This window comes from Mus caroli, unplaced genomic scaffold (genome assembly GCF_978045245.1).
Source record: "Mus caroli unplaced genomic scaffold, Mus_caroli_1 scaffold_11, whole genome shotgun sequence".
Classification (NCBI taxonomy): Eukaryota; Metazoa; Chordata; class Mammalia; order Rodentia; family Muridae; genus Mus; species Mus caroli.
The window spans coordinates 112,771,568-112,799,094 of record NW_028227266.1 but is presented as its reverse complement, the minus strand read 5'-3'; the positions used below and the strand labels follow the sequence as shown (position 1 = coordinate 112,799,094).

Sequence of the window (27,527 nt, the reverse complement as noted above, 5' to 3'; positions counted from 1 at the left end):
ACTGGGTTTCACTGCCAGCCCTGGAGTGTGGAGTTTGTGATTCTCTCTCTAAAGACAAAACGAAAGGTGATTTTTAAAAGAGCTACACCCCAACCTTCTATTGGAATGGGGTCAATGCAGAGGTCTGGGATTCGGGCAATGAATTCCAGGGCAGCTGATGAGGAGACCTTGACACGTGTGATGACGTCACCAACCCTTTAGGCACCCCCAGAGATACTTCACGGCATATAGAAGAAATATTTGAACTCTAGAGGGTGAAGCCTTTTCGCCTCAGATCCCCGGAATTATCAGTGTGATCAGTCACAGTTAATCTTCCTCCGAGCCGCTCTGTGAGAGCCCGTGCTGACAGAGGCTAGACCTTCTCCATCTCAATCTGCTGGTGGTAGTGTCTAGCCTGCCGCTGTCCAACGTTCAGCTTGTATACAGAGCTCTTGTGCTGGCACCGACGGTAGCCCCACACGGCTCCCGCGACTACTAGGAGTAGCAGTAGACACAGGACGGTGACCACGGTGGCGATCACCGGGCCTTTCCTGAAGCTGGGACACTCATCCCCTACACACGGTGCTGAGGTTGGAAGAAACTTCTCCTCACTTGCACCAGGCCCAGGGCCCTCCTGTCCTAAGAAGTCCTCAGACAGCAGATATGGGAAGCTATCCTGAACCTCAGGGGCTGTCACCTCTGCTGGAGGCTGGGTGGCCTCCACATCAGTCGAGGGCGTGCGTTTATGTGTCGGCTGGAGGGTTGTCGTTACTGTCTCTTGGGTGGAGCTGACCAGTTCATAGGGTGAGGTGACCATGGGTGACAGCTGTGTGGTGACTCTCCGGGGTATGGTTGATTGAGAATTGGTCGAATCAACATCCCTGGTATGGGAACTCTCAGTCTCAGACACATTGATGGGTCCTGGAACCAGAGCTTCTACGTCGAGCATTTGAGATGGACTGATCGAGCTGTGCATCACAGATTCACTAGGTGTGACGGTGACATTCTCGGGCTCCTTAACTTTTCCAATAGGCTGATCAGGAGTCATGAGGCCACTTTCATCCGGTCCCACTGACCCATCCCCCTTGTCCTCATCATCCTCCTGCCCAGCCTCTCCCTTCCTCCAAGCCCCATCTGTCACAGGGTAGCCATCTAACCAGGAATCGTCGCTGCTGCTCACCCCTGGGTCCTCTGCCTTGCTGTCATTCCTATCCACAAATGGCTCTGAGGGGCTGTAGGTGGTGGCATAGACCAGCCTCGTTTCAGACTCCTCTGGAGCCGGTTTCTCTTCACTGTAATTGTCTCTGGCATTGAGTGGCTCTTTGGTCTCATCTCCCTCATCCTTTCCCAGCTCTGGCTTGTGGAAAGTCTCGGCCGGAAACCAGAGGGAGTACTTCCGGTGTAGGCGGGATCGTGGCCAGTCAGTGCGCACACTGCTCCCAGCGCCTGGTGAGCCTGTGGTTGGCACAAAAGCTTTTTCCTGGGCTATGTTTTCTTTAGAGACAGAAGTGAAAACCAGACGATCTTGTTTTGGTGTCTCGTCAGAGGCGTCTTCCTGAGCCTTTTCCTTTTCTCCCTCTGCCCGGGAGTCTTCCATGAGTTCCCTGAATGACACGGATCTGTCATCAGGGAAATTTTCTTCATAGTCAATGTGGGCCTCGGCCTCATCTGGGGGGAAAGAGGAGAAACTTCATTAGATCTAAAGACATGGAGTCAGTGTGAAAAACCCGAAGGGGAGCAGACCATGGAGACTGGAAGAGAATTAACAACTGCTGTCACTTGGGAATCATAGTCACCCCTGAAGAATGTACACTCAGACTTTATAACTAAAACAAGAGCTTGAAATATTTGAAAAACCAAGCATATGTCTATATACTAGAAAACAACTTTTTCCACCAACCAAGCAACATACATGAGCTGGTCTGAGGCCCCGACACATATACCGCAGAGGACTTCGTGGTCTAGCTTTGGTGGGAAAAGATGCGCGGAACCCTTGAGAGACTTGAGGCCCCAGGGAGTGGGGAGGCCTGGGGCGTGGGACGGGGCGGGGGCGGGGGCATCCTCTTGGAGATGGGGGGAGGAGGAATGGGATGAGGAACTGTGGGAGAGCGGACCAGGAGGAGGGTAACAACTGGACTGTAAAAAAGTAAGGTAATAATAATTTTAAAAAGAATAAAGGGAGATTATAAGATACAGGAAATCAAAAACTTCCTCTCATGAGTCATCACCCACACTGGGGTGGGATTTATGGTGGTGCAGCTGGTCTTACATCATTCATGTTCCTATAAATGACTCCAATAAACTCCAATTAAAAAAAGAAAAGCAAACAACTTTTTAAAAAAGATTTTCAGAAAACTAACAGTTTTAAGGCTACCACTTAGAATAGCATACAAAAAAAAAATGAGGTACGATAGTGCATGCCAGTAATTCCAACAATTGATAATGAGGCAGGAGGGCTGTGAGTTTAAGTCTAAGCCATGTAGTGAGACCCTGTCTCAAAAGTGGAGGGTCAGGGAGCAGGGGATGTAGCTCGGCTGGGAGAGTGCTTGCTAGCATGCATAGCCTAGTTCACTGTGACAAATACTGTGACCTTGGTCAGCTCACACTTAAAGGTCACAATCCATCATTTTGGGAAATCATGTCAGGAACCTGGAGGCAGGGGCTGAAGGAGAGACCATGGAGGAACGCTGCCTCGCAGCGAGCTCTCAGGCCATGCTCAGCCAGCTCCCCCGTCTCCATCTCCCTGACTCCAGCTCCTGAGACAGGGTATCACTGTGCAGCCTCGGCTGACCTAGAACTCACTATGTAGACCAGGCTTGCCTCAAACTCATATTTACCTACCCCTGTCTTCTGAGATCAGCTAACTTTCTTACACAGTACAAAGCCGTGGTGTGCTGGGCTCTCCCAGACAGCTACCAATCAAGACAGCGACCCACAGGCCAACCTGCAAGGCAATTCCATCTTACCAGGTGATTGCAGCCAAGTACAAACAGCAACCGGTACAGTGTACAAGACAATGGGTTTGAGCCCAGCGCCACGTCAGGCAGACGTGCACACCCATTATCCCAACACTCAAGAGGCAGAGGCAGGAGGATCAGAAACTCAAGGTCATCCTAAGCTACATAAAGAGTTCTAGGCCAGTCTGGAATATATGGAACTCTGTCTCTCCACACACACATACTATAAATAAAATGTAAAAATATTGAATAAATAAAATAAAAAATGGGTCAGAGCCGTATATGTCTAACCTCATCAATGGGAGCTGGGGACAGGGAGATTCCCCAAGACTTGCTGGCCAGCTAGACTAAAAAAAAAAAAAAAAAAAAAAATAGAGGACTCCAGATTCAGGGAGAGACTCTGCCTCAAACAAAACAAAACAAAAAGGTGGAAGGAGGCAGGAGATGGAGTCACCTTCAAGCATGAGGATATAAGTTCAAATCCCCAGAGCCTACAGGTGGGTATCATAAGCCTGTGATGTTCCAGTGCTCCTACAAAGGGAGAGACAGACAGGAGACTCCCCAGAAGCTCAAAGACCAGCAAGCCTCATGTATTGTTGTAGGAAAATAATGAGACATGAAAGGCAGGGACCATGGTCCAAGGATGTCATGTCATTCTGGGTCCTGCTGTGGTCCAACTCCTTTACTCAGTAAACTTCACTGAGGTTGACCAGTTGTCCTGAAATCAACAAGTTGGTTTTACCCTGCTGAATAAAATGCTGGGTTTTATTTCTAAACTGTACTTTAAAACACAACACACAAGATCAGATGACAAAACCTTTCTGTAAATGTTACGAGAAACAGATCAGTTGTCTTGGATCCAGGTAGAGATATTCAAAGGTGTCGGGTGAAGTCTTGGGCCAGGAATTAAGACGTTAGGTTTTCCAGTATTGGCATTTACTGATGTACCACGATGGAAAGATTACTGATGGACATATTCTCTGCTCTTCCTTTTGTCTTTTTTTTTTTAAGGCAGGGTAGCTCTGGTTGGAACTCTGTAGTCCAGGCTGGCCTTAAACTCTGAGATCTACTTGTTTCTGACTCCCTATGGTCCCTCAGGGTGGTCTTAAACTTAGCAAGTGGCTGAGGCTGACCTTAAACTTCTCTCCAGAGCCTCTTAACCTCCCCCCTTCCTTGTGTGCTGAGGCTACGTCACTAGACACCTGGGCCAGCTCTAAATTGTTTATGCATGCGTGTGTATCATGTGTATACTGCTCACAGAAGCCAGAAGAGGGCATCAGATCCTTTGGAACTGGAGTTAGAGGTGGGCGTGAGCGTCCATGTAAGTCCTGGGAATTGAACCTGGGTCCTCTGGAAGAGCAGTCAGTGCTCTTAACCACTGAGTTCCCTGATTATGGATTAAGCAGTAGGGATTGGGTGAGAGGATGGTTTACTATACAGAAAAAGCTACAACACTGGCCATGGGTTGCTCGAAGAAGGAATCCAGACATTGAATCTCTAAGGTAGGATAAGAAGACCTACCACAGGTATTTGAAAAATACTTGATTTTTTTTTTAAGAGACAGGGTCTTGCTATGTTGCCCAGGCTACTCTATAATTCATAGTCTCCTAAATTGCTGGGATTACAGATACTCATCCTCATGTCTGGCTCACAGAGGCATCTTTGAAGGAATAAAAGAGTAAATTGTTCTGGCATGGGGAAGGAGGAGAGTCTGAAGTAGCTCGCACCCTAACTGCTCTCCAAAGCAGCTTCATAACCACTCAGAATAGAAGACCTATTTCCCGAAGCACAGCCCCCAAACACAAGGGGGCGCTGGCCCTCTGCCAACTGATGAGGAACGAATGGCTTGTCCCAAGTCCTCTGAAAAGACACCATTGTTGAGTGTGTGCGCGCGCACACACACACATACACACACAGAGTCACAGACACACTCACAATGCACACAGGCACACACACATACAGAGTCACAGGCACACTCACACAGGCGCACGTGCGCGCGCACGCCCACACACACACACACACACACACACACACACACATTGTGTCAGTTTCATAGAGTGCCCAGGAGACCACTTCTGGCAGATTCTTCAGAAAAAAAGCAAGATCAAATCTTATTGCAAAGAAGATTCACAATGCCATGGGTTACTTTATTCTATGTCTCTTACATTTCAAACCTGGGACAAATGGCTGAGATGCCTGTTTAACATATCAAAGCAGACCTGGCTGCCAGCTTCTCCCTGCACCTGTTACAGGGTCCTCCTGGCTGGCATACCCACCCTCTACCTTGAACTCTCCAGGACAGGGAGCTGGGCTGTTCTTCCCTAGGTAGTCCAACCATTTTAGTTAATTGCCCTCTGCATCTTTGGGCTTCCTGGATGCTGCACCTGGCTCCCCTCTCTCTGTTCTTCCTTCCCCTCACTCCTCTCCTCACATGGCTCTGTTCATATCCACTCTGGACTCTCCCAGCTATCCCTGCTTCTGGCTATTCTTTCCCACATAATCTACAATAAACCTCCTCCACCATACCGAGGGGGCAGTCATGTTCTTTTTCTTTGATTTCTTTTTTCATTTAGTGTCCAATTTGCTTTTAATATAATAATAATAATAATAATGATGATGATAAGGTGAGCAGATGGCTCAGCAGGTCAGATTCTTGCTGTCAAACCTGATGTCTTGAGTTCTACCTCTGGGGTCCACATGGTGGAAGTGGCTGCCACAGTGGTCCCCTGACTTCCACCCATATGCTGTGGTGCACATACACATGTGGTACACACACAGGTAAAAAGTAGATGTCTCTAAAGGCTGTGAGCAGCATCAGTCTGGATGAATATGAATGTAAATATTGAGAAGGCATCTCAGCACCAGAGCAATCAACTAAACAATACTAAGTTCACTCTCATGGCCCCGAGGGTTTTTCTGTTGATTTTGTGTTTTGAGGCAGGATTTTTCTATGTAGCCCTGGCTGGCCTGAACCTCATTATGTAGATCAGGCTGGCCTTAAACTCAGAGATCCACCTGCCTCTGCCTCCATAGCTCTGGGATCAAAGTCATGAGCCATTACACCCAGGCAGAAGCCAGTTTTTATAAAGCTTTATTTGGTCTGAAGTTTATGAGCCAGTGCGTGGAAAAACCACTGTTCAACTCCTTCTTCTATGTGACTTATCCTGCATTCTTTTGGTTTTTTTATGTTTTTTTCAAGACAGGGTTTCTCTGTGTAGCCCAGGCTTTTCTGGAACTCACCCTGTAGAAGGCTGGCCTTGAATTCATGTATCTGCCTGCCTCTGCCTCCCCAGTGCTGGGATTAAAGGTGTGCACCACCATATCTGGCTTATCCTATATATTTTTTTATATTTATTTATTCATTTTATGTATTTGAGTACACAATCACTGCCTTCAGACATACCAGAAGAGGTCACTGGATCTCATAACATGGTGTGCCACCATGTGGTTGCTGGGAACTCATGACCTCTGGAAGAGAAGTCAGTGCTCTTTGCTGAGCCATCTCTCCAGCCCTTATCCTATATTCTTAAGTATGTTGTAAAGTGAAGTCGCATCGTCGTGAGGGACAGGAGATTAACCATGATTGAACTGACACTCTCCAGAGTAGGAGACACTGGTCCTCATTCTAGCTGCCTGGAAGCCAGTCTTCTGCTAGCAGCCTTCAGGTGAAGATGGAGAACTCTTGGCTCCTCCTGCACCATGCCTGCCTGGATGCTGCCATGTTCCCGCCTTGGTGATAATGGACTGAATCTCCGAACCTGTAAGCCAGGCCCAATTAAATGTTGTTCTTACAAGAGTTGCCTTGGTCATGGTGGCTGTTCACAGCAGTAAAACCCTAACTAAGACACTCAAACACATTTAAAAAAAAAAAAAGGTAGATAGCACATGAGGAATGTCACCCTAACTTGTCCTCTGGTCCCCAAGCACACACGTCTCCATCCATGCACAAATATACATGCATACACAGAGAAGCACAGAAGACCAGGTAACTACTGCGCTGGCTTACTTAGCCTGGAGGATATGGTGCTGGCATCTCTCACCCTCCTTCTCTCCCTCATCAGAACCCCCACCCTCAGCTCCAGGAGCCACCTTGTATACACATCTGCAGTACTGCTGGGGAGGTGGTCAGGGGCTGATGTCCAGAAGCATCCAGTGCTCCAGGGTTCTCCTGCTGCCACCACCCTCCATCCTTGTCACGTTTTTGGGAAACCTACACCTAGGTTCTCTTTGCCCTCCTTACACAGCCTTTAAAAATAGTCATTAAAAAAAAAAAAGACATGCAGACATGCCAGAAATAACCAGTGGCTCAATGAACCTCTGAACAAATATGGTCATATTGACGAGGGAATTCTAAATTCAGCTTTGGGCTCATGTTTGAGTCAAGGAGGAGAATGAAGCCCAAAAGGAAGAGGAAAACAGAGACTGAAGTTGATTTAAGAAACCAAAAGAACGCTGTCCGAAGTAAGAGCGGGGGTGGGATGGGGGGGGTGACTCAAGGAGAAGACAGTTTGGGAGCGAGCTTCTGACCCTGCCTGCTAGGAGTTTTGAGGTTCCTGGCAGAGGTACCCCTATTCAATGATGACACAGAAATGTCACAGGCCTCCTTTAAACCCAAGCTCTGTGAGTTTTCCTCCTATCTATGTGACACAAGCAAGTCAAGAAAGCTTTGTGGGTCCCAATTTTCCCCTCTGCACACTGGAGCTAGCCATTAGTGTATTCACACTTACAATGAGGTGAAATATGTAAAATGCCCTTTGTGGAAAGGTGCAGGGGCAAGTTGGGGTGATGGCGTTGTTCTGATTTTGAATATTTTTATTTTATGTTTGTGAATGTTTTGTCTGTGTGGATGGAGTTAGACAGTTGTGAGCTTCCATGTCGGTGCTGGGAATTGAACCAGGGTCCTCCAGGATCCCGTGCTGTTAACCATCGAGCCACAGCTCCAATCTTAGTGTTCTGGTTTGTGATGTGAGTGTGATAGTGTGTTCACACATATGTCCACCTGGGATAACGCAGATAATTTTATATTTTAAATGGGTGGCTTGTTGTAGTAAGTGAAGCTTTAAACAAAGGTTTAGAAAGAAACCATCACAAACCCCAGTGCAGAGATGGCCTGGAACAGATATTTGCTTGGTAAGAGCTATTCACTCCCTGCCTTGCAGAGGGAGTGTCTTGTGGCTATGGCTGATCAGACCAGAGGAATTAAAAAGAAAGGCAAGAGAGAGCCAGACATGGTGGCAGACATTTGGAACCCCGGAACGTGAGAGGTGCAGGCTGGAGTGTCTGGAGTGCAAGGACTTCCTCAGCTGCCTAATGAGTTCGAGGCCAGTTTGTGCAACAGGAGAGATTATCCCCCAAACAAGCAAAAGCTCTTGGGAAACATGACAGAGAAAAGTCAAGCTTGTTCATGGGTAATAGTTCCTGCTGCCAGGCCTGGGGAGTCCTACAAGCCACTCCTGCAAGCCGTCCTCTGACCTCCACAGTGTACCATGGCACCCACACTCACACAAAATCAACAAGTAATATGCAGTAAGTGCAAAAAACAAGCTTAAACAAAGGAAATAAATACACAAAATAAATGAATGAATAAATAAATACACATAGATACACACACCTACATGGGTACACACACGGATACACACACCTATACACACACATACCTGTACACACACACCTGTACACACACACACATACCTGAACATACACACCTGTACACACACACACACACACTTAATCAAACCATTTACTAGTCACTGGGTGCCTCATGGAGCCCGGGGAAGCAGAGGATGAGGGGGTAGCAGGGAAGCCAGAACACTGGCATTTGTGGAGGATGTGCACAGAAGTGCACAGTGGATTTAGTGACTGTAGAAATCAAGGAAGTGAAAGCTGAGAAACACGCTCACAGGAGATGTTGCTGTGACTCTTGTATTCCGTGGGTTTGGTGAGTGGGGACAGACCAGGCCAGGGGTAACAAAGGGGGTAAGGATGGGACCAGAGGGCACATCCTTCCCACTCCCAGACCCCCACACTCACAGACATCCTCCTGCCTCTGCCTCCTGAGTTCTGACATTAAAGATGTGTACCCCCATTGATATATTTTAATCTCCATGAAAACCAGAGAAGACAGAACAGTGGCCCTGGCAAGCAGAGAAGGCTGTCCAAGGAGTGGCAAGGGCTGGTTTTGCTTAGTTGATTAAAAAAATTAATTCATTAATTTTCTGTGTATGAGGGGATGGTGACAGCACTTGAGTAGAGGTCAGAGGACATGTGGGTGTCAGTTCTGGCCTTCTACCATGTGTATTATGGGGATTGAACTCGGGTCCTCAGGCTTGGTGGTTTTACCCCAAGAGCCATCTCATCAGCCCTAAGTCTTTAAGCCCTGGCTGTCCTGGAACTCACTCTGTAGACCAGGCTGGCCTTGCACTCAGAAATCCTCCTGTCTCTGCCTCCTGAGTGCTGGGATTAAAGGTGTGCACCACCACTGCCTGGCCAGCCCTAAGTCTTCTTTGCCCCCCCCCCCCCTTTCTCTTCTTCCTCTTGCTCTGGCCCCACTCACTCTGGGCCCTGCTGTCTTGTCATTTAAAAAACAAATTGATTGTTTAAGATATTTAAATGACAGAAGGGTTTGAGGAGAGCTGAGGACAGAACACTTCTCTCAGCATTCCAGAGTCTTCATTTGCTGTCCTAAAAGAAAGAACACTATTTACCTCCTAGACTTAGCTTAGGGGTTCCTAGGGGAAGGGGGGAGGGTCCTACAAGCCCTGACCACCACACTAACTGGTCTGCTGTGTTCTCCCTCAGTTGCTGGGGTTTTGTAGCATTGGCTTTAGAGGCCCGGTCTGGATCTAGCTCTGCAGTCTTCCATTCTCCTGTCCAAATCCACACATGTTGGTTTCCGTTCCTGGGTTGGCAGCTTTGTCTGGCGTGCCTCTCTGCTGTGCTCAGTATCTAGTTATAACCGGTCGTTGCTCTAATTACAGAAAACCCTCGATGCTCTGCTCTGTAAGCACGGGTACCACAGATCTCCTTGCTGTGTCTGGTTCTGACGGTGCCAAACCCATATCCTTCTTTGGGTCATTTTTCTTGCCACTGGCACAGTGAGACTGGTCCCCACCCTGGTCACACAAACCTCCGGTTGACTCCTAAAGTGTTTCTGTGGTTCTCATGGCTCACAGCCCCTCGTCTCTCCATTCTTGCTTTGTGTCCTCTGTTGTCACCTATCCTTAGGATGGAGGGGTCCTGTGGCCCCCGCCCCTGGCTCCAGAAGACGACATACATCCTGTGTGGCCAGAGCGGGAAAGGATGGTCATGGCAAGAAAGGCTGAAGCAGAAAACCTGGGAACTAAAACCTGTAGCCCTCACCTCCATGGCAAGCGCTAAGACTCCAAAAGGTCACTGGAAACTTCTGCCCCAAGTTCCATATGTGTGTTGAGTTTTTGTTTTAAGACTGAGGTCTACAGAGTGAGTTCCAGGACAGCCAGGGCTACACAGAGAAACCATCTCAAAAAAAAAAAAAAAAAAAAAAAAAAAAGACTTTTTCTTGTAGCCCAGACTGGCCTCTAACTTGCTGGGTAGCAGAGGTGACCTTGAAGTGACCTTGAAGATGAAGCCTCCTGTTTCCATCTCCCAAGTGCTGGGGTGGGCGGTGTATGCTACCATGCACAGTTTCTATCTCATGTTGCCCAGGCTAGCCCAGAATTTACCAAGCAGCCTAAGAACAGCCTTGGACTCCCGCCTGCAGAGACCATGGGTGTGTGTCACCACACATAGTTGGTGTGGCCCTGAGGAGCTAACCCATGGCCTCACATGTGCTTGGAAAGCACAACACTGCCAGTTGAGTGACACCCCAGTCTTACTTTGTATCTTTTCATGTGACTCAGGCTGGCCTTGAACTTGCTATTCAGTTCAGGATGCCTTCACCTCCTGCTCTTGTCCCCAGCTCCCAAGGGCTGGGGTTACAGGCATGTGTCACCATGACCTTGGTGAAGGATTTCTGCAGACACCACACACACACACACACACACACACACACACACACGCTTCTTACTAGGACACAGATACCGTACATGCTAAGTCTTCAGCGTAAGGAAAACAGTAGCCTTCTGTCCACCCAGCCAAGTGTAGAAACCAGAATCCTCTCTGACTCCTCGCTGCAGTGAGAAAATAAACACCTTCCAGAACACACAAAACCTGCATTTAGTTCTCCTCCTCCTCCTCCTCCCTGGGCCAGTAAACCACCCATTTGGTAGATGGGTGTGGCTCGCTGGAAGGTGCGACTTCAGCGCCTCTGGAAAATATTAAGAGTCTGGGTGAGGATGGGCGCCAGACGGTTGATACAGCAGCACCTGTCTGCTTCTGTAATATTAGTTACTGGGAACTAACAAGGAGAAGAGAGCGGCCCTAGGCACATCTGTCATCATTTCACAGGCAACTTTCAAATCTATGCTAACAACTATTGCATTTATAATGGGAATCGATTTTATTTCACTTCATTTATTTTTATGTACTTATCTATCTAATATCTATCTATCTATCTAATACCAAAAGTTTGTAATCGCTCATAGAATTTGCAGGTGGTCTATGGCTAAACCACCCTCTGAAAAGTTATAAAATAAATGTAAAGAATAACAAAAGCAACACTCATCAAAGCATGCTCTGCATTGAGACGAGATTTAGCCACACGCTGGGACAGAATCCTTATTTTTAACAGTTCTGTTTAAGGGTTGGGGTGTAGCTCACTTGGTAGGGTTCTTGCTTAGCATTCATGAGGCCCTGGGTCCTAGCCCCAGACCTGGATAAACTCCTGTCTTTCAATTCTTTAGCTGTCAGAGAAAGAACCTGATCAAGCCCGTTGACTGAACCAAGACTGTGTCTCAGGAAAAAAAGAAATTAAGGGCTGAGCATGGCGGTACACACCTTTAAACCCAGCACTCTGGAGGCAGATGGATCCCTGTGAGGTTGAGGCCAGCCTGGTCTACATAATGAGTTCCAGGACAGCCAGGGCTACCCAGAGAAACCCTGCCAGCTCTTCCCCCCTCCAAAAAGAAAAGAAAGAGAGAGAGAGAGAGAGAGAGAGAGAGAGAGAGAGAGAGAGAGAGAGAAAGAAAGAAAGAAAGAAAGAAAGAAAGAAAGAAAGAAAGAAAGAAAGAAAGAAAGAAAGAAAGAAAGCAAAGAAAGCAAAGAAAGCAAAGAAAGCAAAGAAAGCAAAAGGAACCAGGGCCAGGAAATGGCTCAGTGGGGAAAGTGCTCACGGCATTGAGGTCAGAGTCGGAGCCCAGCACCCAGAAGGTGGAGGGAAAGAGCGCTACATGCTGTCCCGTGACTTCCACTTACATGCCACGGCGTGTATGCACTCCATGTGTACACATTAATAATAATGAAAAAGTAGACAAAACAAAAATATGGCTTTAATGTGTGTGTATTTGTGTTGCTAGAGACCAAACATGGAGCCTCACACATGACAGACAAGCACTTTATAAATGAGCATTACCTGCCAAGCTGGGAAAAATATAACATATTAATAATCATAAATGTCCCATAAGAAAAGTGATGGTATGTAAGTAAATGTCTTCCTTCCTTCCCTCCTTCCTCCTTCCTTCCTTCTTTTACTCCTTCCTTTCTTTCTTCCTTTCTGTTAGCTTGTTTTTGTTTGAGACAGGATTTCCTTGAGTAGCCCAGGCTGTCCTGGAACCCTCTCTGTATATAGACCAGGCTGGCCTCAAACTCAGAGATCCGCCTGGCTCGGCCTCTCAAATGCTGAGACTAAAGGAGTGCGCCACCCTGCTTGACTGTAAATGACCATTTCTAAGCAGTTAGAAACCCTGACCAATCATTTCTGCCGACAGACGATCAACATACGGAAAGTTTAATGCTTGACTGACACGTCATGACTGCACTACCATTCATGAAATGAACATTTGGGCTGAATTCACAGATGGCAGTCCTGAAGGCTGTGGAACATGAGCTACCTGACACTTCTGGCAGGAGGGTGTGAGGGTTGAGGTCGATCCGGCTTCACGGGGTCCATAATTATAGAAGAGACAACCCTCCAGTCTTGTCTGTGAGAGAGTCTCCAGCTTAGGTAAACTGGGGTGGGGAGACCCACACTGAATGTGGGAGGTGCCACTCTGCAGACTGGAGAAGGCGAGCTGAGCACTCTGCTGCTTCCTGGCTGTGCCTGTCACTGATGCTTCTGTTTCTGACACTGCACCTTCGGCACAGAGACGGACTGTGTCCCTTTAAAGCCCGTAGTCCCCATAGAACCATGGTCACCACCTACTCCCTTAGGGTGCTCCTTGTCAGAGATTTGGTCACAGTAATGAGAAAACTAAACACCAGAGGGTCAGCTGATCAGCCTGGTCTACAAAACACCCGGGGAGCAACCCCTAGCACTGCGCAGGCACATTGCATGGCAGAGTTCCGCTCATAGGAGCCAGTGACCAGACACAGCCTGAGAACCCAGTGGCACAGATGACAGGCAGCTAGCTCATGGGTACAGTTCCTGACAGCCACAAAATGAAAACAAGCCAAATGTCCCCTCTGGCAGCCTGGCATACAGGGCTGTATCACACTATGGATTGTCATTAACAGCAGAGACATACAACAGACAAAACTTAGACGATGTGGATGGGATTGCAGGGTCCAAAAAGTGTTCTAGTCACCGTCATGATCTACAGGACATCTGAGGACAAACTGTCCTAAATACAATACTGTAGCGGGGCTGAGGAGATGTCTCAATGGCTACAGTGCTTCCTGTACTGGGTGAGGACCAGAGTTTGACTCCCCAGAAATGCCTGTGAATGCTGACATGGTATGACAGTATGTCTCTAATTTAATTTATGATCCAGAAGGTGGAGATAGAGCAAGCTGGCTAGCAAGACTATCTCTGCTTATATTGGCAAGCTCTGGGTTGACAGATACGCATGCAGTCAAAGCACCCATAACACATAAAATAATATAATACAAATTATTTCAAAAGTAACTCAGACCCAGGCACTGGTGGTGCACACCTTTAGTCCCAGCACTTGGGAGGCAGAGGCAGGTGGCTCTCTGAGTTTGAGGCCAGCCTGGTCTACAGAATGAGTTCCAAGACAGCCTGGGCTAAACAGAGAAACCTTGTCTTAAAAAAACAACAACAAAACAAACAAATAACAACAACAACAATAATAAACGAAAAAGAAAGAAAAGAAAAAAACACTTTAGCTTAAGATCAAGTCTCTCCTCAGAGAAGAGAGAGTGCTTGTTAACCTTTCACCTCCAGCAGGCAGATGAAGAGGGCGGTTGTTCTCACACCACATGTGCAATGCCCCAAGCACGTATACTCCCAGGCTTTCGATGCCTGCAGGTGGAAAGAGGTGGAATGGCCGCTGTCTACGTGCCCTGTGTGAGCTGCAGGTAGACAAGTGGCACTTACCTTTCCCGCAGGCTTGCACCAGTCCGTACCACTCCCCACAGCTGTTGCACAGCAAGGTGAAGGCCGTTTCCCGATGGCCTGTGACGGACCCTGGTGCACACAGGTACAGCAGCTCATCCCCCATCTCCAAGCCAGTGCGACCCTGGAGGATGGTGTGTGGGAATGACGGTGGGTCTCCACACGGTCTCTCTGAGGAGAAGCAGCAACAGTCAGAGTCTCCAAAGTGTAATGGTTAATCTCCCTTGTCAGCCTAACAGAACTAGGATCCACAATGGAAATGTATCTCTGTGCCCGTCTATACGGGATATATGTGGGGCTTCCTAGACTGGGTTAACTGAGGTTGAAGGACCTTAATGTAGGGTCACATTTCATGAGCTCTGGTCCAGGACTACACACAAAGGAGAATTTAGTGGGGCATCGTGGTGCATACCTTTAATCCCAGCACTAGGGAGGCAGAAGCAGGAGAATCTCTGTGAGTGTGAGGCAAGTCTGGTCTGCATAGCAAGTTCCAAGATAGTCAGGAGTATAGGAGAGAGAAAAGGACAGAGACAGAGATAGAGAAAGACAGACAGAGACATAGAGACTCGGAGAGATACAGAGAGACACACAGACACAGAGATAGAGAGAGACCGAGAGACACAGACAGAGGGAGAGCTGACTGGGGGATGCAGGAGCCTCCAGCCATCTTCACCATGTATGGACTGCACCCTCAGACTGTGAGCCAAAAGAAAGCCACCCTTCCCCAAGCTGCTGTCGCCAGTATTCCACCCCAGCATCAGGCCGAGTTCGGATACACAAGTGATACAGAACATTTCCAGCCTACGAGAAAAAAACCTTGCAGAGTGAACCCACCTACCCCGACACCTTGTCCCGAATGTCACCTATACCCAAATCAGGATCCCAGGAACAAGTTCTCTAGCTCGTTGCCTGGCAGAATGCCTGACACGGAGGAGGCACCAAAAAAAAAAAAAAAAAGCCTATTAAGTGACTCATCATGGTACCGAGTTATAGTTTGTATTTTAAAATTGCCAGACACTGAGACCCCTCTGCGGTCTCCTTGGTGACTCACACGTACAAGCCTCGCACAGGTCCTTTGGCCTTGTTTGGATGAAGGAATCAGTGTGTGGTCAAGAGACCTACCTACATGCAGAAGTGCTCGTTAGATGTATGCTCACATAAATACATTTATAGCATCTATCTGATAGCTAATGGAAACATGGCCACAAGTGCAGCCATGTAAATACATGTAAAATACATACAGATGGAAATATTCACTCTATACATATATAAATGCACATACACAAAGCTCCATATATGCAAGAGTTGGAATGATAAAAAATGGAACATATGCAGGATGAAATTTTAATTTGTTTATTTTTTCATGTGTGCGTGTGGTGCGCATGCATGTTTGCATGCACATGTGTGCATTTAGGACATTCGCCCCTCTCTCCCATCTTACTCACCGAGGCAGAGGTTCTCAGGCAGATCGATTGCTCTCCCTTCTGGCTATCTCACTACCTAGCTCGCTCTGGCGACTCCCTGTCTCTGCCTTCTGAGGCTGGGACTGAAGGCATGCCACTACGTCCACCCAGGAGGCCACCATGTCCACTTGGCAGGCCACCATGTCCACCCAGCATTTATGTAGATCCTGGGGATTTGAATGCTGGCCCTCATGCTTAAATGCCTTAGCAAGCAGCCAAGGCATTTCCCACAAAAGAAATTTTATGTAGCCATAGAGGAAAGAGTGCCATGACATTTTCATGATGGCGGGCACAACTGGAAGTCATCACGCTAAGCAAAAGAAACCAGGCCCCGAAAGACAAATCCCACTTGTCTTTGTGTCATATGTGGAGCTGAGATTCAAAATGACATAAAATGCATATAAAACATCTGCTTATTTCTTCAAAGATTGAAATTACATATATTTGTTTCATGTGTCTACACATGTGCATGCGAGTGGGCACTTATCACAGAGCATGAGTGGAAACCAGAGGAGTTTGGGGCAGAGTATTTCTCCTTCTGCCCTGTGGGTCCCAGGGATCAAACTCAGGTTGTCAAACTTGGTGGCAAACTCCTTTACCTGCTGAGCCCTCTCACTGACCCAACATCTGTATAATTTAACCCAAATGGGATTCAATTGTGCCTATTTCTGAGAACTCTGTTTTGGTTTGGTTTGGTTTGGTTTGGTTTGGTTTGGTTTGGTTTAGTTTAGTTTTAGCTAACTCTATATCTGTGGAAAAGTATTTTAGATTTGCACAAAATTGAAATGAAGATACACTGAATTCCTATATACCTACTTCCCTCCCACCTCAGGCTGTGTCCTCCCTCAGCAATGCCCCATATAGTTACATTCCTAACACAGAAACATCACCCCCACCCCCGGCAAAGTCTATACGATGTCCCTCACAGTCAGCTCTTGGAACTGTACATCCTATGGGTTTGGACAATTGCTACAAGGCATGTGTCCTCTGTCACAGTATCCTAAAGAGCACTTTCTGGTCTTAAAAGGCCTCTTTGATGTACTTCCTTCCTCCCCAACATGGGCAACCGCTGGATCATGTGACTAGAGTAACAACATGGGGTCTCAGAGGTGACTCAGTAGATAAATAAGAACCTGAGTTCAAGTCTTACAAACTCACTTACAAAAGCTGGGTGGGGTGGCTCATTCTTGCAATCCCAGCTCTGGGGAGACAGAGACAGATAGACACCCAGGATGGGGGATGGGGCTCCCTGGCCAGCAAGCCAGCTTAGCTTACTTGGTGAGTTCCAGAAAAAAAGGAGAGTCCCTGAGCCAAAAACAATGTCAGTAACACCTGAGGTTATCTCCTGGTCTTCCAGCACACACAAAACTGCACATATAACTCCCACCACCATCATACACAAACAACATCAATTTAGTAAGATTGTCGAACTGTCTTTCAAGGTAGCAGAGCCATTTTTCATTGCTAACAGGAATGTTGTAGTTAATGCTCTTGCATGGATTTGAAGGTGCCAGAGTTTTGGATTTTGGCTATTTTGATAGAAATGAAGTTGTGATGGTCATTTTTTGTCAGCTTGACACAAGCTAGACTCTCCTGGGAAGAGTCTCATTGAGGAATTGCCTCCACTGTGGTGACTGTCTGAATTAAGTTAATTGGTGTGGGAAGACCCAGCCCACTGTGGGTGGTATCATTCCCTAGGCAGCGGCTTCTGAACTGTATAAGAAAGTGAGATGCACACAGAAGAGCAAGTGAGCGGGTGGGCTGTATGCATTCACTCTCTCTCTGCTCCTAAGTATGGGTGTGGTCACTCGCTGTTTGAAGTCCCTGTGTTCATAGACTGTAATCTGATACTGTGAGCTAAAACAACCCCTTTTCTCCCCAATTTGCTTTTTCATCAGGGTATACATCACAGCAACGGAACTTAAGACAGACCAGTGATGGTCTGTGTTCTCATGTGCAATTCCCTAAGGACACACAACATTGAACATCTCTTCCTACACTTGCTTGCTGCCTGTCTATTTCTTTGGTGAGGTATTTGCTCAGTTCTTTTGTCCATTTTTAAAACAGAGTACTTTTTAGTTACTGCTGAGCTTTGAGAGTTCTTTGTCTGCTTCCCATGGCAATCCTTGTCTCCCGCAGACCTGTCCGTTTCTCGTTTGTTGGTACTCACTAGCTCACCTTTCTCGTGCTCAATGTCTCCACGCTTATACATTCAGGACTCTCTTGCCTAGGAATGGTGCCACGCAAAGTGGGCAGTGTCTTCCCACATCAATTAATTTAAGACAACTTCTACAGCCATGACTACAGCCAGCCCAATGTTAATAATCCCTCATTGACTCCCTTCGCAAGCAATTCTAGGTTCTGTCAAATTGATGAAGTCAACTCTATACACATCATAATTTGTATTCTGCAACTTTGCTATGATCAATTTCAAGACACTTCTGTCAATTGTTTTAGGTTTGGGGGTTGGAGAGATGGCTCAGTGCATAGGAGCACTTGGCCAAAAGTCTGGTGACCTGGAATCTAGCCCCAGAACTCACACAGTAGAAGGAGAGAACCAAGTCTCACAAGTCATCCTCTGAGCTCCTATGTACCAGAGCATGTGCATGCCTGATTACCCACTAAGCAAATGAATAAAAAAAGGTTATAATATTGTTTGGAGTTTTCCACCTATACAGTTATTTTATCTGTAGACAAAGACAACTTTAGCTTTTCTTTACTGCTCTGTCCACCTTTTATTTTATTTTATTTAAAAAGATTGATTTTTATCATTTTTAACTGTGTTTACTTGTGTGTGTGTGTGTGTGTACAAGCATGCTGTCTATATGCGAATGTGTGGGCCCATGTGCTCATGTATGCACATACACAGTTCAGAGCAGGATACCAAGTGTCCTCCTCTCTGACTCTCCACCCGGTAGCTTTAAGATATGGTTTCTTACTAAACCTGAAGTTTAGTAGGCTGCTTGGTCATAAAGTTCCCAGGATCCCCCAACCCCAACCTTGTCTCCATCCCTGGTTCTGGGGCCATAGGCGTGTACAGCATTTGCCTTGTATGATGGGGATCTGAACCCAGGTCTTCTTACTTGCGGAGTAAGTGTACCTATCCACTAAGCCATCTTCCCAATTCCTGTAAATTTGGGGTGGGGTGGAGCACTACATAGCCCAGTCTGACCTCAAATTTGTGATTCCCCTGCCTCTGCCTCTCTGGAGTGGGAGGTTCCAAGCATGCCACCACACGTGGCTTGTGTAATTCTTTTATAGCTTGTTAGATTGGATTTGCTAATGTTTTCTTGTCTGTGTTCATGAGATAAATTGGTCTGTAGTCCTCTTTTCTTGGAATGCCTTGTCTGGTTTTGGTTTGGAGGTAATAATGGCCTCATGGAATGAATTAGGAAGTATTCCTTCTGCTTTTAAGTTCTGGAAAATTTCATAGAGAATCAGCATAATTTCTTCCTTAAATGCCCAGGCCCATCTGTGCCTGATGCTCTCTGTCCCAGAGTTATTATTTATTTTGTTCTTTAACAGAGAGAGACTAATTGAGATCGCTCCTGTCTTAACAGGGTTACTAGACTGTTCTTTCAATGGACTGATTTATTTCATCTAGGTTTCAAAGCTGAAGGTGCAGCTACTTAGATCTTTTAAATATATATATATATATATATAATCACATGTATTTATGTGTCTGGGTTTGGGTTTGTGCATATGAGTGCAGAGAATGGGAAAGGGCACCAGAAGCCCTAGGGCTGGAGTTACGGCTGGTTGGACCCACCCAGCCTGTGCGCTGGGGAACCAAACTGTCTGCTAGACTCGTGGGCCACCTGATACAGGTGCTGAGATCTGAAACTAGGTCCTCTGCCAAAGCAGCAGCTGGCTCACCTGCTGAGCCATTGCTCCAGCCCTAGTTATATACTCATATTATGTTTACAATTCTTTTAATATCCATGAGATCTGTAGTGGCTCTCCTTTTCCTCTCCCCCTGTCCCCAGGAGCAGGGGAAGTCTCACTGTGCATCTCTGGCTGACTTGAAACTTATTATGTATGTGTACTGGCTAGTTTTGTGTCAACTTGACACAGCTGGAGTTATCACAGAGAAAGGAGCTTGAGTTGAGGAAATGCCTCCATGAGATACAACTGTAAGGCATTTTCTCAATTAGTGATCAAGGGGGAAAGGCCCCTTGTGGGTGGGACCATCTCTGGGCTGGTAGTCTTGGTTCTATAAGAGAGCAGGCTGAGCAAGCCAGGGGAAGCAAGCTAGTAAAGAACATTCCTCCATGGCCTCTGCATCAGCTCCTGCTTCCTGACCTGCTTGAGTTCCAGTTCTGACTTCCTTGGTGATGAACAGCAGTATGGAATTGTAAGCTGGATAAACCCTTTCCTCCCCAACTTGCTTCTTGGTCATGATGTTTGTGCAGGAATAGAAACCCTGACTAAGACAGTATGCAAGGCTGCCCTTGAACTCATAGAGACCTCCCTGCCTCTGTCTCCTGAGTGCTGGCATTAAAGACAAGTGCCTCCACACCCAGGTGGTTTTTCATTTCTTTCAAAAAATATTTTTTTATTATCTGTGTATGAATGTGTGTGTGTGCATGTGTGTGTAGGTGTGAGTGCCCACGGAGCCCAAAAAAGAATGTCAGCACCCCTGGATCTGGAGTTAAGAGAGTCGTGAACCACCCAATGTAATGTGGACACTGGGAATCCGAAGCCGGTCCTCTACAAGAGTAGTAAGTGCTTGGCACTCTGTGTGTGTGTGTGTGTGTGTGTGTGTGTGTGTGTGTGTGTGTGCGTGTGTGCATGTGTCCATGTGGACAAGGGTATTGGCCTCACAGTCCTGATTAGATTTTACTGTCAAATTGACTCAACCTAGAGCCATCTGGGAAGAGGGAACCTCAATTACTGTGATCAGTCAGGTCTGTGGATGCCCACTCTGGGCGGTACCATCTCTACGCAGGTGGATTAGGCTATATAAGAAAGCTAGCTAAGCCAGAGCCAGTGAGTGAGCCAGTAATCAGCCTTCCTCCGCGGTTTCTGCTTCAGTTCTTGCTTGAGCTTCTGCCCTGACTTCCCTCAATGATGGCCTGTGACCTGGAAGTGTAAGCAAAATAATCCCTTTCCTCCTCGAGTTGCTTTTGGTCTGGGTGCTTTATTTCCCATCCAAGTACTAACCAGGCCCGACTCTGCTTAGCTTCTGAAATCAGATGACATCGGGTGTGTTCAGGGTGGTACGACCATAGACAGAGCACTTTGTCTCAATAGAAAAGTCCAGGACCTATGTTACTCTTGGCTTCTCAACTTGCTTTCTTTTCTATTCTGTTTGTTTGTTTGTCTGAGTTATAGGGAACTGAACCAGGGCCTCACACTGGTGAGGCAAGCAGCCTACCACCGAGCTAAGCACCCAGCTCTCTCTTAGCTTAACATGGGTCTCCATGTGGGGAGCAAGCTCGGGGGCTTGTGCTCACCTACATTCTACCTCCAGCGAGTAGAACAATCACGAGATGCTCAAAACCCACATTCTAGACAAGAGCTGGTCAATGGCTTCCCATCTCCTCTTTAAAAATCCAATACAGTTTTCCTCCCCCGCAGATAACTCTTCTCAATGTCTCCAGTCTTATCTCAGATTGTCCCTCCTGCTTGGGACAGTTCTCAAATGCACCAAGATCTCCCTTGCTACTGTTCAACATGGCTACCCAGCTCGGAGTCTTCTAAACCAGTGGTCCTCAAGCTATGGGTCAGGACCCCTTTAGAGATGAATGACCCTTTTACTGGGGTTGCCTAAGGCCATCAGAAAGTGGAGATGTTTGCACTACAATTTATAAAAGTAGCAAAACTACAGTTATGAAAACTAGAGCAAACGAAAATCATTTTATGGTTGGGGTCACCACAGCGTGGGGTATTAAAGGGTCACAGCGTTAGGAAGGTTGATGGCCACTGCACCACCCACAAAGGCCAGAAGACTAGAAAATCCACAGCAGACAAGGAACAGTGCACACACAGAGAGAAGGAGCCCTTGACGTGGTAAAGAGGAAGAGTGGGGAAGACTCACCTCTATTTCCTTTGCTTCTGGGACATGGAGTCACTAGACTATCTTTGAGCCTAAATCTGAACACAGAACACTCAAAATGTTGAAGGAGCACAGTCCTGACCACATCCTCTAAAATACCCACATAGTTAGAGGTTAAAAGATAGGCTGAGCCGGGGCTAGAGAGATGCCTCAGTCGGGGAAATTTCCCAAAGCCATTCCTGAGGCAGGGGGACTCCTCCAAGGCAGACCTGAGAACTGGTTCCTTTCAGAAATTCCCATCTGTCTTGTCTTGGGGACAGCGAGGATCCAGCTCTTCTTGAAGGCATAACAAAACTGCCCATCCCTGCCTGTCTTTATGGGAAGCAAAGGTGACTGTCATGTAAGGGGTGACAACGCCTGCAAGAAAGGAACATTGAGGCCAGCTCTGTCTCAGGAGCAGAGACAGCAGCAAAGTGTTGGCTTGGAGTGTGGCAGACAGAGTGGAAGGGAAGCCTGACGCCTCCAAGTCCCAGGCTGCCCACCCAACGGAGAAGCTCCCAAAGGAGAGGCGGTGCGTGGGGGGGAAGAGGGGACACGGGTACAACGATGGGAGAGGGAGGATGGGAACGGGACGACCCAAATGGAAGAGGCGTATTTCATCAGCATCCCGTCAGTTAAAAATAACTGCACTTATTAGTCAAAGTGAGATCACCACAGGACTGGAAATTCACTGTCTGAAACAAAAACACCCGAAGGAAAAAGCCGCATCTACACATCGGGGGATGAGCTCGGCTTTAAAGAAGTGTGGGAGGGGCTGCGCGCATGCAAGCCAGGCCCCATCTTCTCTCTGGGCATTTTAGCAGATGCCTGTCTGCCAGTCTTGAAGTAAGCACCCTTCATTTTCCTGGCCTTGCCAGAAGGGCGCAGCACCAGTGACTCGGCCATGATGCTCACCCAGAGAGAGGGTAGAAGGAGGGTATGCTGTGGGGCATCCAATTGAGCCTCACCCATGCTAAGTAGGACCGCAAATCCTCCGAGCTGAGCCTCCACCCCCTTGGGTCCTCTCCGCTGAGCCTTATTAACTGCATGTGCTAAGAAACCTCAGGAGAGCTCACCCAGCAGCACTTGACAGTATGGAGGAATCCCTCTGGCCAGCCAGTGCTTGCTTTGGCCAAGGAGGTGTTCCTTCCCTCTGTAACCTATGTCAACGCGGTAGTCCCCACAAGGGAAGAACAGCCTCTCCATCGCCAAGCTTGGAGGACTGTGAGGAATGGCTTACACGGTCCATCTAAGGCAGGACCGCAGGACAGGTTACGATGGGAGATAGCAGCATTCCTCAGCAGACACTCTGAGGTTGGGTGGGCTTTCTACCCTGTCAGTCAAGCACCTGAGAGTAACACCTATAAAGTGACCACTAGGCTTGACTTGAGTGGAGTCGTTTCTTGTCCTGTCATTGGGGTCCTCTCTGAGGTGAGATGTCTCTTCACATTAAACTAGGAGAAACTCACTGCATGGGACACACACACACACACACACACACACAACCGTTTGTAAATTCTCCTCACCTGCATTTGAGAGGAGGCTGTAGAAACGGTACCCTTTAACCCTAAGAGACTTTGCCCTGCATTTCCTACGAGCAGTGATGCTCTTCTACCACAGCAGCAGTAATGATCAAAATCAGGGCATTCCGACATTGGTGCCATGCTGCTCAGTTCACAAGCCGCATTCAAATACCATCAGATAGAGTTGTTTTATTTCTATCTAGTCCAGGATACAATCCAAGATTGCCTTTCATTACCAAGTCTCTTTTCCTATTTTAAACTAGGACAGTTGCTTAGGCTGCCTTTGTTTTTTCAACTCTCTGCTTTGTAATTTATTTTAGTGATTGTGTGTGTGTGTGTGTGTGTGTGTATGTGTGTGTGGTGCCTTGTGTATAGTGTTGTGTGTGTAGGTGTGTGTAGTGTCTGTGTGTGTGTGTATGTGTGTGTGGTGCCTTGTGTATAGTGTTGTGTGTGTAGGTGTGTGTAGTGTCTGTGTGTGATAGGATGTCTGTATGTGTGATGTATATGTGTATGTAGTGTCTATTTGTACTGTATATGTAGTGTTGTGTGTGTGGGTATCTGTGTGTGTCTCTGGGTATCCGTGTGCGCACAGGTGTGCATGCCCACACACACTTGTGTGGAGGCCTAAGGAGGATGCCAGGTGCCCCACTCCATCACCGCTGGCCTTACCCTCTCCAGGTTTCATTTTCCTTTGAACCTGAATCTCACCATTGCAGCTCCCTAGGAGCAAGGCTGCCTCCAAACCACAAGCAGGCTGTAGATTTATAAATGAGTCTAGCTAGGATTGGTATAGGAGTCACAAAAAATTGTAGGGCTACCAAGTTGTCATTCTAAGTCACTCTGCTCTGGAGTGGCACTTAACGTCATAAAAGCTACAGAGGACCTGACTCCTTGAGCTCACAAGAGGAACCAGGTTCTGTTCTGTTTCCCTCAGGGGTCAGCACTGCCAATGTCTGGGATCCAAACAGCCATTTGAATTCATTTATAGAATGAATTTAGATAGATAGATAGATAGATAGATAGATAGATAGATAGATAGATAGAGGGGGAGACACAGACAGATCTTGCTCGCTCTAGATATTTGTAAAAACAAGGCTACATCTCTTGGTTCTTTGGTTGGACCGATGGAGAGATGGTTCTGATGGCTTTCCATAGAACCTAGCCAATGGAGACCCTTTCGTAGAAAGAGAGCTCACACTGGAAGACAGGCTGGCCACTGGTGAATGTGCGGCAAGCATCTGCTAGCACTCATGTTTACTGATTTTCTGCCGTCTTTCATGGACGAGGTGATTTGCTGCTTCCAGAAGCAGCCCAAGGATTTGTGCTTTTAACAATGTGGTCTGGTGTCTCTAATGCTGGGAGGAATCTGGGGCTGGGCAGATGGCTCAGTGGTAAGAACACTTGCTGGTGACTTTGATACCCAGGATCCACATGGCAGAAGACAGGAACTCTGAATTGCACGAGCCCTGACGTGCACACACACACTCACACACAGAGTGACACATGTGTCCCCAGATGTGTACACATACAAGCAAATAAAAAACATTTTAAGAGAAGTCTGGGAAGCCATGAGTTTGAAAAGGTACCTCCCAACCTAGATGGCATATAAAACTCACCAGGGAGGTTTTCTGAAGCTCAGTGCTGGGGCCTGGGAGCTCACCCTTGTATCCCACACTTGGGAGGTGGAGGCAGGAGGATCAGATGTCCCTCTTGGCTACATGGTCATTTCTAGTCTAGCCTGCACTAGACTCGACCCTGTCTCAAAACAAACACCCTCAGTGCCCAGAGCATGCAGATTAATCCTGCAGGACCAGCACCCACGTGCCAGTATTTGAAAAACTTCTCAGTGAGGAGCCAGGCAAAACTTGTTTCTGAGACCAACTAGTAAGTCTGGCATTTTCTCCATCACATGAACAGTCCCATTCAGCAGCACGTGTCTCTGATAATGAAGACCTACCCACCACAGTACCCTAACAGCACCCACAGCACCCACAGCACCCACAGCACACCACAGCACACACAGCACATCACAGAACCCCACAGCACACCACAGCACACACAGCACCCACAGCACCCACAGCACACCACAGCACACACAGCACATCACAGAACCCCACAGCACATCACAGCACATCACAGAACCCCACAGCACACCACAGCACACACAGCACATCACAGAACCCCACAGCACACCACAGCACACCACAGCACACACAGCACACCACAGCACACACAGCACACCACAGCACACACAGCACACCACAGCACACACAGCACACCACAGCACACCACAGCACACACAGCACACCACAGCACACACAGCACACCACAGCACACCACAGCACACCACAGCACACACAGCACACCACAGCACACCACAGCACACACAGCACACCACAGCACATCACAGCACCCACAGCACACACAGCACACCACAGCACAGCACACACAGCACACACAGCACACACAGCACACACAGCACACACAGCACACACAGCACACCACAGCACATCACAGAACCCCACAGCACATCACAGCACATCACAGAACCCCACAGCACACACAGCACACACAGCACACACAGCACACACAGCACACCACAGCACACCACAGCACATCACAGAACCCCACAGCACACACAGCACACCACAGCACACCACAGCACATCACAGCACCCACAGCACACACAGCACACACAGCACACACAGCACACACAGCACACCACAGCACACCAGAGCACACACAGCACACCACAGCACACCACAGCACATCACAGCACCCACAGCACACACAGCACACACAGCACACACAGCACACACAGCACACCACAGCACACCACAGCACACCACAGCACACACAGCACACCACAGCACACCACAGCACATCACAGCACCCACAGCACACACAGCACACCACAGCACAGCACACACAGCACACACAGCACACACAGCACACACAGCACACACAGCACAGCACAGCACACACAGCACACCACAGCACACCACAGCACATCACAGCACACACAGCACACACAGCACACACAGCACACCACAGCACACCACAGCACACACAGCACACCACAGCACACACAGCACACACAGCACACCACAGCACACCACAGCACACCACAGCACACACAGCACACCACAGCACATCACAGCACACACAGCACACACAGCACACCACAGCACAGCACACACAGCACACACAGCACACACAGCACACCACAGCACATCACAGCACATCACAGAACCGCACAGCACATCACAGCACACACAGCACACACAGCACACACAGCACACCACAGCACATCACAGCACACCACAGCACACACAGCACACCACAGCACACACAGCACACACAGCACACCACAGCACACACAGCACACACAGCACACAGCACACACAGCACACACAGCACACCACAGCACATCACAGCACACCACAGCACACACAGCACACCACAGCACACACAGCACACCACAGCACATCACAGCACACACAGCACACACAGCACACCACAGCACATCACAGCACATCACAGCATATCACAGCACATCACAGCACACACAGCACACACAGCACACACAGCACACACAGCACACACAGCACACCACAGCACATCACAGCACCCACAGCACACACAGCACACCACAGCACACACAGCACACCACAGCACACACAGCACACCACAGCACACCACAGCACACACAGCACACACAGCACACACAGCACACTACAGCACACACAGCACACACAGCACACACAGCACACCACAGCACATCACAGCACCCACAGCACACACAGCACACACAGCACACCACAGCACACACAGCACACCACAGCACACACAGCACACCACAGCACACCACAGCACACACAGCACACACAGCACACACAGCACACTACAGCACACACAGCACACACAGCACACACAGCACACCACAGCACATCACAGCACATCACAGCATATCACAGAACCCCACAGCACACCACAGCACACACAGCACACACAGCACACACAGCACACACAGCACACACAGCACACACAGCACACACAGCACACCACAGCACACACAGCACACCACAGCACATCACAGCACATCACAGCACACCACAGCACACACAGCACACCACAGCA

General features: G+C 48.0%; 1 protein-coding gene across 1 annotated transcript in view; it reads right to left on the bottom strand.

Moving 5' to 3' along the window:
* Window positions 1–304: 304 nt before the first annotated feature.
* The window catches only part of Susd5 (sushi domain containing 5), a 45,944-nt gene continuing 18,721 nt past the window's right edge, over window positions 305–27,527 (bottom strand). The window contains exons 4-5 of the mRNA XM_021173074.2: window positions 14,347–14,535; window positions 305–1,647 (exon numbers count right to left, since the gene is read on the bottom strand). Coding sequence (XP_021028733.1) covers window positions 353–1,647; window positions 14,347–14,535 — 1,484 coding nt within the window. The 3' untranslated portion in view covers window positions 305–352. The remainder of the gene's footprint in view (window positions 1,648–14,346; window positions 14,536–27,527) is intronic.